The 12,088-nt window shown below is 39.2% G+C and overlaps 1 protein-coding gene across 3 annotated transcripts in view; it reads left to right on the top strand.

Moving 5' to 3' along the window:
- Positions 1-12,088, top strand: part of ERCC6 (ERCC excision repair 6, chromatin remodeling factor) — a 102,010-nt gene that overhangs the window by 74,476 nt on the left and 15,446 nt on the right. For all 3 annotated transcript variants that reach the window (XM_007526483.3, XM_060191455.1, XM_060191463.1), the window contains 3 exons: positions 7,609-7,779; positions 8,887-9,063; positions 11,247-11,363. In XM_007526483.3, the coding sequence (XP_007526545.1) occupies positions 7,609-7,779; positions 8,887-9,063; positions 11,247-11,363 (465 nt within the window). The remainder of the gene's footprint in view (positions 1-7,608; positions 7,780-8,886; positions 9,064-11,246; positions 11,364-12,088) is intronic.

Here is a 12,088-nt window from a genome sequence, read left to right as displayed (position 1 = left end):
CCTTTGATGTACTTCATGCTGCATATATATAAGTCTATTCTTTGGGCCAGTTTTTCAGAGGCTTGTCTTGGTTTTGCTTTGTCTTATTTATTTATTTATTTTTTATTTATTTATAAAAAGGAAACACTGACAAAACCATAGGATATGAGGGGTACAACTCCACACAATTCCCACCACCAGAACTCCGTATCCTGTCGTCCTCCCTGATAGCTTTCCTACTCTTTAACCCTCTGGGAGTATGGACCCAAGGTCATTGTGGTCTTTTTAAAGAGTTTTTTACCTGTTTGTTTTATCAATTCTACAGTTCTTTTTTTCTTTTTAGGATTCACTATTTTAAAAAAAGTTATGATAGATACAGAGAGATGGGATGGAGGGAGGAAGAATGAGAGGCACCTGCAGCTTGCTCCACCACTTTTGAAGCTCTCCCCATAGGTGGGGACCAGGGGCTCGAACCTGGGTGCTGGTGCATGCTAACATGTGTGCTTTACCAATTGTAGCACTGCTTGGCCCCATAATTTTTGCTTTTACTTATTAACTCTGTCATTTACACTTGTTTTCTTGGAAAATTGTGTTGACTACTAAGTTTAACATAATCTTTTCTTAATGTCAAGACCTGTAGGCTGTGGAAGTGCCACTCTTTTTTATTTATTAATTTATTCCCTTTTGCTGCCCTTTTTTTTTTTGCTGTAGCTGTTATTGTTGTTGTTATTGATGTCATTGTTATTGAATAGGACAGAGAGAAATGGAGAGAGGAGAGGAAGACGGAGAAGGGGAGAGAAAGACATTTGCAGACCTGCTTCACCGCTTGTGAAGCGACTCCCCTGCCAGTAGGGAGCCAGGGGCTCGAATTGGGATCCTTATGCCTATCCTTGCACTTTGCGCTGCTGTGCTACCGCCCGACTCCCAGAATTGCCACTCTTATCAATACAGCTGTAATCACTTTGCTTTTATGTTTTGTTCCAGTATTATTTGGTAGGTAAAGGCTCAGGACTCTTCCTTCTTAGCGTGCCATTTCCCTCGAATCATGAAGCAGTCCACACAAGGGAGATGGCTCACCTAGGAAGACACCATTGTCACGCATGCCACTTAGGTTTGAGTCTCCAGCCCCCAAGTCACTGTGGGAAGCTTTGGTGCTGTGTGTTTCTTCAGCCTTCTTGATTTCTTTCTCTTTTTATCTGAAAATGTTGGTCCGAAGCAGTCAAGCTCTGCCAATGAAACAAGCAGCTCTTGAAAAAATATGAAACACTCCCCCATTTTTATCTTCCATTCTTTCTGTTTGCTATTCAAATTTCTAATGTTGCTTGGGTTTTGTTTGTATTTCTTTCAAAGCTTTGGTAGGTAGTTCCATGTTTTCAACTCTGGTTTTGTTCTCTTTTAAATGCAAGTACAGGTTTTTACTATACTTACCAGTGAAAATTCTTGTTGCTTATTTACCCACTGCCATACAGAGACCCCTGATATGGTTTGTATGGAGCCAACTATATCATATTAGTTTTCTGTTTTCCTGATGGTTTTCTGTTTTTGTCTCCCACTTCCATAGTAGTTTTAATAGTTTTACAGTCTATCTTATTTCTAATACTTAGTGCTGAAGGAGCAACTATTTATCTGCAAATAGACTTAGCTTTTTAAAAAGTATTTTAAATTTATTATTGAATAGAGACAGAAATTGAGAAGGGAGGGAGAGGAAAAGAAGGGGAGAGATAGAGAGATATCTGCAGCCCTGCTTCACCACTCATGAAGCTTTCCCCCTGCAGGTGGGGACCAGGGCTTATACCCCAGTCCTTGTGCACTATAATGTGAGTGCTTAACCAAAGGTGCTCCACCACCTGGCCACTAGACTTAACTTTTTCACAAATGTATCACAACTTTTTTTTTTCTCCTAATAATTATAAATTAAACAGTAGCACCTATGCCCCATTTTTCCCTTAAACTGGGAGGGATTTTTAGTACACTTTTTTTTTTTTTTGTCTAATCTCTAAGTTCCATTAAGCTAAACCAAAATTGTAGTAACACTTAAAAAATAGATCTGTTATTTATATTTTAGATTGTTTTAATAGTTCTACTAGTTATCAATTTCTTTTTTTAAAATTCTTTTATATATTTTTTGTTGCCCTCATTGTTTTTATTGTTGTAGTCCTTATTGTTGTTGATGTCATTGTTGGATAAGACAGAGAGAAATGGAGAGAGGAGGGGAAGACAGAGAGCAGGAGAGAAAGATAGACACTTGCAGACCTACTTCACCGCTTGTGAATTGACTCCCCTGCAGGTGGGGAGCTGGGGGCTCAAACCGGGATCCTTCACTGGTCCTTGTGCTTTGTGCCACGTGTGCTCAACCCACTGCGCAACCCCGCCCAGCTCCCTAGTTAACAATTTCTTTAGTGTTGGCAATCTTTCTACATTCAAATCCTGGTTTTATCACCTGCTGTGTGGCCCAGGAGACTAGATACTAGCTTAGCCATAGTTTCCATATTGAAATAGGATATCTTTCCTCTCTCAGAGAGTTGCAAGGAGTGCTTTGATGTGATAAAATTTCTGGGATGGTGAATTATACTATCTGGTATTCTGCAGAGTCTAGTGACTCTACTCTAGCACAATACTGAGGCAATTTTACTAGTTTATTTTCTGTCCTTGCTTGCCTGAAGATGGAATTTTAAAAAATCTAAGCAACAAAACACAGAAAACAGGGAAACCCCACCACTATCCATGACATTCTCCCTAGACTTCCACTTTCTACCTCTACCTCTCTGATAGTTCTTTCAGCTATTGTGCCATCTGCTGTTCAGAGGTCCACTTCTCTCCAGATCACAGGTGTTCCGCTGTCCCAGCCAGAGAACAGTCTTCATACTGAGGCTGCCTTGGGGCATAGTCATGTTTTAAGATGGAGGCATTTGGACAAAAGCGTTTTGTATCTGGCATGTGATATTGGGAGGTCTTGCACCCCTGGCCTCATATTACTCTGGTGGAGCGTGAAGATGGAGGTGGCAAAGGCAGGCTGGAAGTGAGGAGTCCATGGCAAGCAGTGGACAGGGCTTCTCTGCCCCAAAGGATAGGTCAGGGACCTGCAGGGCTTGGATCCCCAGCTCCAGGCAGGGGTAGGGGTGTGTGCATGTAGGTGTGTGTGTGTCTGTCAACCAATGTGTGTGTGTGTGAGTGTGTGTGTGTGTGTGTGCGTGTGTCTGCCAGCCAACATGGTTAACCCAGGTTGGGCCAGTGCTTGATTCTGGAGTTCATTCTTGGGTTATTTTTTTCTTTTACTCTTTTTCCCTTTCCCTTCCCCCTCTCTTCCTTGGCACCAGGGTTATAGCTGGGGCTTGGTCCTAGCACTAAGAATCCACAGCTTCTGGTGGCTATTTTTTCTTTTCTTTTTTCTATTTTATTTGCTAAGACAGAGAGAAATTGAAAAGGGAGACAAAGAAGGAGAAAGAGACACTTGTACTACTGGCTCATTGCTCATGAAACTTCCTCTCTGCTTGTAGGGAGCAAGGACTCAAATCCTGGTCCTTGCACATGGTAATGTGTTTAATTCTTTCTATAAATTGTCTTTATAAGTGTGTGTGTGTGTGTGTGTGTGTGTCTGTTTCTTCATTCTTCAACAAACATTTAATTGCCTGTCTACAATGTTCCCCATACTGAGCTGGGTCTAAGATATAGAAATGGCATTAGCATGACCTCTGCCCTCTAGGGAGACTCTGAGTGAAAGATCAGAATATCACTTCTCAGGTCCTTGGCCATTAGCCCTGATTCTTGTCAAAGTGCCTAATACTGAATTTCATGGAGAAGTAGAGCACTATATGCCTTAATCTTTTACTTTTGCAGAATTGTTCCTCATTGACACACTTAATCCAACTGAAAACTAGTTCCATCTATTTTGTCCCAAAGGGCATAATATCATTGTTTTTGTTTACAGAATATATATCCCATAACTTCTTTAGCCATATCTGTTGATGAGCATTTAGGCTTCTTCCACCTTTGGCTGTTATGAATAATGCAGCTATGAACATAGGGATGTATATATCCCTTTGAATTACTGTTTGAGTGTCCTTTGGGTAAATGCCTAAGAGTGGTATTGCTAGATCATAAAGTGACTCCCTTTTTTAAAAAAATCTTTTTTTGGTTACTATTTATTTATTTATATTCCCTTTTGTTGCCCATATTGTTTTATTGTTGTAGTTATTGTTGTTGTCGTTGTTGGATAGGACAGAGAGAAATGGAGAGAGGAGGGGAAGACAGAGAGGGGGAGAGAAAGATAGACACCTGCAGACCTGCTTCACCGCTTGTGAAGTGACTCCCCTGCAGGAGCCAGGGACTCTAACCGGGATCCATACGCCTGTCCTTGTGGTCCTTGCACTTTGCGCCACCTGCGCTTAACCTGCTGTGCTACTGCCCGACTCCCAAAGTGACTCTCCATTTTTATTTGTTGAAGAACTCTCCATACAGTCTTCCAAAGGGGCTGTACAAGTTTGTATTTCTACCAGCAGTGTAGCAGAGTTCTCTTTTCTGCACGACCTCTCCACTGCCTGTCATTTCCTGGTTTGTTGATATAAGCTATTCTTTCAGGTGTGAGATGGTATCTCACTGTAGTTTTAATTTGCATTTCTCTAATGATAAATGGAATATTTCTTCATGTGTCTGGGCCATGTATATCTCTTCTTTAGAAAACTGTCTGTTTAGTTTTTTGGCCCACTGAAATTTTTTTTATTATCTTTATTTATTGGATAGAGACAGCCAGAAATCAAGAGGGAAGGGGATAGAGAGGGAGAGCGACAGAGAGACACCTGCAGCACTGCTTCACCACTTGAAAAGCTTACTCCCTTCAGATAAGGTCTGGGGGCTAGAACCTGGGTCCTTGAACCTGGGTCCTTATACAAGGTAACATGTATGCTCAATTAAGTGCCACCTTGCCCCACCCACTTTTTAAATTATGTTATTTTTTTACTTCTTTTGCATATCTGTACCAATTATGTATAGATCTCTGGTATCAGTCACTTGTCAGATGTGTGATGTACAAATATCTTTTACTCACTGGGCTGCCTGGTTATCTTTGTGTAGCTTGCTTTTGGTGTGTAGAAACTCTTTAGTTTCATGTATTGCCATTTACTTATTCTTATTTTCATTTCCCATGGCCATGGGGTTAAGTCCCCAAATACAACTTTGACAGTGGAGAACCTGCAAAGTTTGACCAGAATTTTCTCTTATAAATTTTAGAGTTTCTGGTCTAGTATCTAGATCTTTGATCCATTTTGATTTGACTTTGGTGTATGATGTTAGGTCGTGGTCTGTTTTCACTTTTCTACATGTGGCGGTTCAGTTTTACGAGCAGCATTTGTTGGGGACCATGATACCTCTGTGTTTTTCCTTTTTTCTCAGAAGTCCCTTTGGCCATTCATTGCTTTTTGTGGCTTCACACAATTTTTTGGACAAGTTGTTTAATTTCCTTGAAAAATGCCTTTGGGGTCTTGTTAGGGATTTTTTTTAAATTGTATATTTGGGTGCACACAGATTTGGAACATATATCTTAGTCATGGTTATATCTTCCTGTTTGATTGATCCTCTGATCAATATGTAGTGTCCATGACTGTCTCTTTTCACCCTCTTTACCTGAAGGTCTAATTTATATATAAAATAGCTGTTCTTGCCTGTTTGTTGTTGTGTCAGCAGGAGGCGCAGTGGCTAAGGTGTTGGGATTTCTCTAGATACATAGCTTGGTGGGGGAGGGGATATTTTATTTTGTGTCTGTAATGTCAATATAGCGTCTCCATATTGTAGTTCCAGCCTGTGGGAGGTAATGGTAGGGAAAATTCCTTTCTTCTGTGTGTCCAAATAAACAGCAGGACTTACTTTCCTAGCTAAGTGTCAGTGCCTGTGTAGACCACACAGTATTAGTTGTCAGTCACTTTTTGCCTTAAGTCCTGGTGACCCTTGTGGGCAGTTTATTATCCTGAGCCCCTTAGTTCACAGTTTCAGATTCCCAAAATTCCCTTCCTTCCTTCCTTTGACCATGTGCAGTGTTTTATAAGTATCAAAATGGTGTCAGTTGCCATTAACATGACTTCTTTTTAAGTCTTGAGATTCTCTCCCTCATTCCTTTTTTACATCACTGACCACCCTTGCCTGCACGTACTTGTGACTAGTTGACTTACTTAAGTCACAGTTATAAAAATGGCAAGTTTTTAAGTTTTTTTTTTTGTTGTTGTTGTTTTACAGTGTTTGTATCTCAACCCTGAGAGTGATGTGCTGCACCTGCTAATCCCTTGCCATGCTGCAGGAATTTGGCAGATTTATTTTTCTAGCAGGCCTGAGCATATCAGAGGCCTTTAAATCCAGCCAGATTTTTCTTTTAAATACTAGTGAGTTCTCATGGGCAGTTCAATATCCTTTAGCCCCTGAGTTTACAAGTTAAGCACCTGGACCCACTTTCCTGCCATCACTAAGTATGGCTTCTTCAGTCTGGAGAATCTTTCTTACCCCTTTTTCATCCACTGACCACACGTTGTCTGCACTCATCTATAGCTTAGTGAGTTTCTTAAGAAATCCCAGTTGTGTTTTGTTGAATTTTCGGGTGATTTTTTCATTGCTTTTCTATTTGATCAGAGGAGTGATGTGAGACAGATGTTACTTCATAGCCACACCTCCAGAAGAGGAAATTTTTTTTTTTTCCCTATCAAGCATGACTTCTAGTTTAGATCAGTGCAAGGTCTTGATTACTCTGTAAAATTGTAAAAGGATCTTCTCTTTGCTTTCTGATATGTTTTTAAAATTTTTTAAATTTTCTTTCTTTATTTTTTGGATAGAGATAGATAGAAGTCAAGAGGAAGGGAGAGACAGAAAGGGAAAGAGACAAATAAATGCCTGCAGCACTGCTTCACCACTTGCAAAGCTTTCCCCCTGCAGATGGGGACTGGGGGCTCAAACCCAGGTCCTTGAGCATTGCAATGTGTTCTCAACCAGGTGCGCCACCACCTGGCTCCTTGCTTTCTCATATTTTTAGTATTACAGAAAAATGTCTAACCTAGGCAGAGCTCTTTACCTCTGAAAGAAATTCATTCTTTTTCTTTTTTGTTCTGACCAGAAATTGCATTTTGTCTTTTGAAACTTAGTTATTTAGTACGTTTATGCCATATAGGTTTGTGCCTCTTTCTTAATGTTTCTACCTTATATCCAGGGATGTTTTACTCTGTAGATTCAAGTTTCTTTTCAGAATTTTTCTTTTATATCCATTCTAATCTATCTTATAATTTATATGATAGGTACTTAGAACTTACAGATTTTTTTTCTCTTTGACTTTTCTCATTGCTTTTGTTTTAAAACTGGCTTTTTGTATTGAGTTTAACAAGGAAAGACATATTTTGGAAAAATAAAAATTGAATGTTTATATGTCACAGCTTTATCTGGATTTCTTTTGAGCTCCACCCTACTATCCAACAGTGAATACTACTTATAGATTAAGTCAACATAAGGCAGACTCCCACTGCAGTGTATCACGTTTGTTTACATATTTATAAAGCACTTTAAGTTGCATCATGATTGAAAGGTTGTCATCTTAAGAGTCATACTCATTTCATTTAAGTTCTTACTTAAAACTGGCTGTACCAATCTGTTATATTGTAGGAGAGACTTATTCGAGATATTGCTCACTGTCATGGAATTCTGATCACTTCTTACTCCTACATTCGACTGATGCAGGATGACATTAGCAGGCATGACTGGCACTATGTGATCTTGGATGAAGGACACAAAATTAGAAATCCCAATGCTGCAGTAACTCTTGCTTGCAAACAGGTATAATCTTTTATAAAAAGGTTTTTCTTTTTCTTCTTCTTTTCCTTCTCCTCCTTCTCCTTCTTCTCCTCCTCTTCCTCTTCCTCCTCCTCCTTCTCTTTCTTCTTCTCCTCCTCCTCCTTTTCTTCCTCCTCCTTCTCCTCCTCCTCCTCCTCTTTCTCCTCCTCCTTCTTCTTCTTTTAGGTGGATAACAATATCTAATAGAGAAAAGCCTCTGCTTTTAGGAATATACTTACGGAACTTTTCTTTATGTCTCCTCATAAAGAATTTGAATATAGATTGTGCCTTATTGTAGAAAACTATTCTTGTCCTTAATCATGTCTTCCTAATGTTTAAGTGTGTAGATTAATATCTCTCGTGATGTGATCAGCTTTTAAAATGTAAACAAGGGCTGGGGAGACAGTATAATGGTTATGCAAAAGCCTTTCAAGCCTGAGGCTCTGAGGTCCCAGGTTCAGTCCCCAGCCCTATCATAAGCCAGAACTGTGCAGTGTTCTGGTCTCTCTCTTTCTCTCTCATCTTTCCCTCTGTATTTACACTTTCTCATTAAAATAATAAACTAAATAAAATATTAAAGCAAATTCAGCTTTAATTCATGTTATTCAGTTTCACCAATATAAAAATATTACTATTTAAAATGTTTATATAATTGAAGAATTGAAAATATGTAAAATGTCTAGATTCTAGAGAATACCCAAATGATGCCTATTAAATAATATAATTATGTGGAGTGTTTGGGGTTGAGCTGGAGGTTATTTGTTAAAAGAGAAGTTTTATGGGAGCCGGTGGTGGCATAGCAGGTTAAGTGCACATGGTGCAAAGTACAAGGACCAGTGTAAGGATTCTGGTTCGAGCCCCTGGCTCCCCATCTACAGAGGGGTTGCTTCACAGGTGGCAAAGCAGGTCTGCAGGTGTCTATCTTTCTCTCCCCTCTTTGTCTTCCCCTCCTCTCTCCATTTCTCTCTGTCCTATCCAACAGCAATGACGATAAATAACAAGGGCAACAAAAGGGGAAAAAATTAAAATAAAATAAAATAAATTGTTAAACAGTACAAAAAAAAAAAACTTCAAAAAAGAGAATTTTAATTTTTTTTCTCTCCAAAATAGTTCCGTACTCCTCATCGCATCATTTTGTCTGGCTCTCCGATGCAAAATAACCTTCGAGAGTTATGGTCGCTGTTTGACTTTATCTTCCCAGGAAAGTTAGGAACATTGCCTGTTTTTATGGAGCAGTTTTCAGTCCCTATCACCATGGGGGGATATTCAAATGCTTCTCCAGTACAGGTAAGATATTAATCAGGTAGCACATCTAATATTTTAGTATAGAAAATATTCCTACTAACTACTGCAATTCATAGGCAAGCCATTCAGAATGACCACGCTGATACCTGATAAAAATCACAAAGTTGCTTTTTTTTTGATAGTTTATTGTTTCTTTCTTTCTCTTTTCCCCTTCCTTCCTTCCTTCCTTCCTTCCTTCCTTCCTTCCTTCCTTCCTTTCTGCCTCCAGGGTTATTGCTGGAGCTTGGTGCCTGTACTACAAATCCACTGCTCCTGGCAGATTTTTTTTTTTTTTCCTGTTGGATAGGACAGAGAGAAATTAGGAGGGTTGCTGGGATAAAGAGAGAGAGAGGGGCAGAGGTAAATAGCATAATGGTTATTCAAAGAGACTCTCATACCTGAAGCACAGAAGTCCCAGGTTCAATCCCCTGCACCACCATAAACCAGAGCTGAGCAGTGCTCTGGTTAAAAAAAAAAAAAAAAAGAGGGAGAGAGACAGATACCTGTAGACCTGCTTTACCACTTGTGAAGCGACCCCCCTGTAGGTGGAGAGCCAAAGGCTCAAAACAGGATCCTCGCACTTCATACTATGTGAGCTTAATCCAGTGCTCCACCGCCCATGGGTGCCCAATAGTTCATATTTTCCAGATTCATTTTTTAAAATTAGGTAAGATGTTCAAGATAAATCAGATGGTGAAATAAGAGTAAATTAGTTTGGATAGCATTTAATTTAAGTCCTTATAATGCAACTTGTAATGTGAAAGCTCAGAAGAGAAGAAACTAGAGAAGATGGATTTTTTTGGGGGGATGAATTATTGTGACATTATGGGGGTTATCTGTAACACAAAGTTGCACATTAGTTGAATTTTTTTTGTTAGATGTTACTTCAAGTGAAAGCTTTTTTTTTTTTTAAATAATTTATTTCTTTATTGGGGAATTAATGTTTTACATTCAACAGTAAATAGTTTGTACATGCATAACATTCCCCAGATTCCCATTTAACAATACAACCCCTACTATGTCATTCATCATCTGAAAGCTTCTTTTTAAAAAAGCATTTTTTTAAACTTTCTTTTATTTTGATAGAAATTGAGATGGGGAGATAGAGAAGGAAAGAGACAGAGATGCCTGCAGCCCTGCTTTACCACTCGTGAAGCTTTCCCCCTCCAGGTGGGGACCAGGGGCTTGAACATGGTAATACATATACTTAACCAGGTGTGTCACTACCTGGCCCCCAATAAAAGCTTTTTTTAAAAAAAAAAATTTATATATACACAGGATAAAGCACATACATATATGTAGGCTTGAGTGAGGTATTGTTAGTCCTTAAAAACTCCTTTATACCATGTGAATTTTTTATCACAAATTTTCCTGTATTACTATAGTCCAGCTCTTTTAATTATTCATCATAGCTAACTTTCTTAAATTTAAACTTTGGTTAAAATTGTCCTGGTTCCAATAAATAATAATTTACTAGTTTGCTTAGCCAATACAGGTTTTTAAGTATCAATAATTTATTAAATTCTTTGTTTGCCTTTAAGTGAATCAGAGGGAGTGGTTTCTTACACTTTGGGTCTTTGTTTTTCTGTGTACAGTTAATACCCATCTCATGTGGCTAAGCTCCATTACAGAACCATATGTTCCATTTTAGGCTAGAGTGACCTTTCATTTCTGGGATCATAGGGCTTTTCTCAAACTTACTCTCCTAAATCTCCAGTGGGCAGTAATCTCTGCTTATTATATAGCTGCTCCCATTGCTACAGCTTTCCCCTGGAGTTAGCTTTTGATCTCCAGCATGGAGAGTAGCAGTTCTTTGTAGCTTTTGGAGCATACAAGGTTGCAAAGAGAGATTCATTTGAAAGCAGCATTTTTCCCTAGAGGGTGGTTGAGAACTGAGTAAATCTCTACTTTTTGGCTTAACTAGATAAAAAGAATCAAAGCAAGGTATAGGAGAGGAATAAAGCACAGTATTACCCATTGCTCTTCTGTTGTATATTTTAGCTTACTAGATAAGTGTCCTTATGAAAGCCACCACATCCTTAAATGCACATGCAATTTTGTGCATGAAACACATGCAATTTTGTACAACCATTTGTCATCCTTCTTTAGCGTCATAATATGCTGTGATGTAAGAACAGTTGTACTATATGCATATACTAACTGCTTACCTCTCTCTTTTATTAAAGGTTAAAACTGCATACAAGTGTGCATGTGTCTTGCGAGATACCATAAATCCGTATCTGCTTCGGAGAATGAAGTCAGATGTCAAAATGAGCCTTTCTTTGCCTGATAAAAATGAGCAGGTATGTAAATCCTGGAGCTGGTAAGATATTACTAAAACCCGGATATGCGCATCTGTTTTCTCTGTTTTTCAGATGTGCAACAGGCCAGGTAATAGTTGTGATTGCGATTGGGCAGGCTAGTCCATGTCTATAGATGCCTGTATGTGTTAGGTAAGCCTGCCATGGCATCTGCATTCAGCATGACTCTTCCTCTAATCTGCAGGCTTTGATGTCCCCTTTTTAACACATGATTCCTACAGCTAATCTTTCTGAACACCATCTTCCTCATGCCACTAATCATATTCGGTGCAGACCACATGACCGGGAGATAGCAGTGAAGGAAGCAAATGCTTGTTCTCCTGGAACACATTCATCACTGAGGGGAGAAAGAATCATAAATACTATAAATACGTCCTATGGCAAGTGGCAGTAAGCCTGTAGGAAAAGTGAGGAAAGTAAGAGGAAGAGCTGAGGGATGATCAGAGAAGAACACTGATAAAGTGACCAAAAAAAAGATGAAGGAGCAAGTCACAAGGGGTTTTGGAAGAACATTTCAGGTGGATATGGATTGTAAATGTACACTGAAGGATCAGGAAGGAGGAGGCCAGGGTAGCTGAGGGCAGAAGGAATAAGGAGAGGAAAACAGATCGTGAGGGCCTGCTGCTCAGGGATGGTTTTGCTTTATGTGAAAAGGAAAATTCTCATAAAGATACTGATCAAAGATCTGATATCATTTGAGTTAGATT

This window comes from Erinaceus europaeus, chromosome 1 (genome assembly GCF_950295315.1).
Source record: "Erinaceus europaeus chromosome 1, mEriEur2.1, whole genome shotgun sequence".
NCBI classification, from domain to species: domain Eukaryota; kingdom Metazoa; phylum Chordata; class Mammalia; order Eulipotyphla; family Erinaceidae; genus Erinaceus; species Erinaceus europaeus.
The sequence above is the reverse complement of the archived record's forward strand: the minus strand, read 5'-3'. Positions and strand labels throughout refer to the sequence as shown.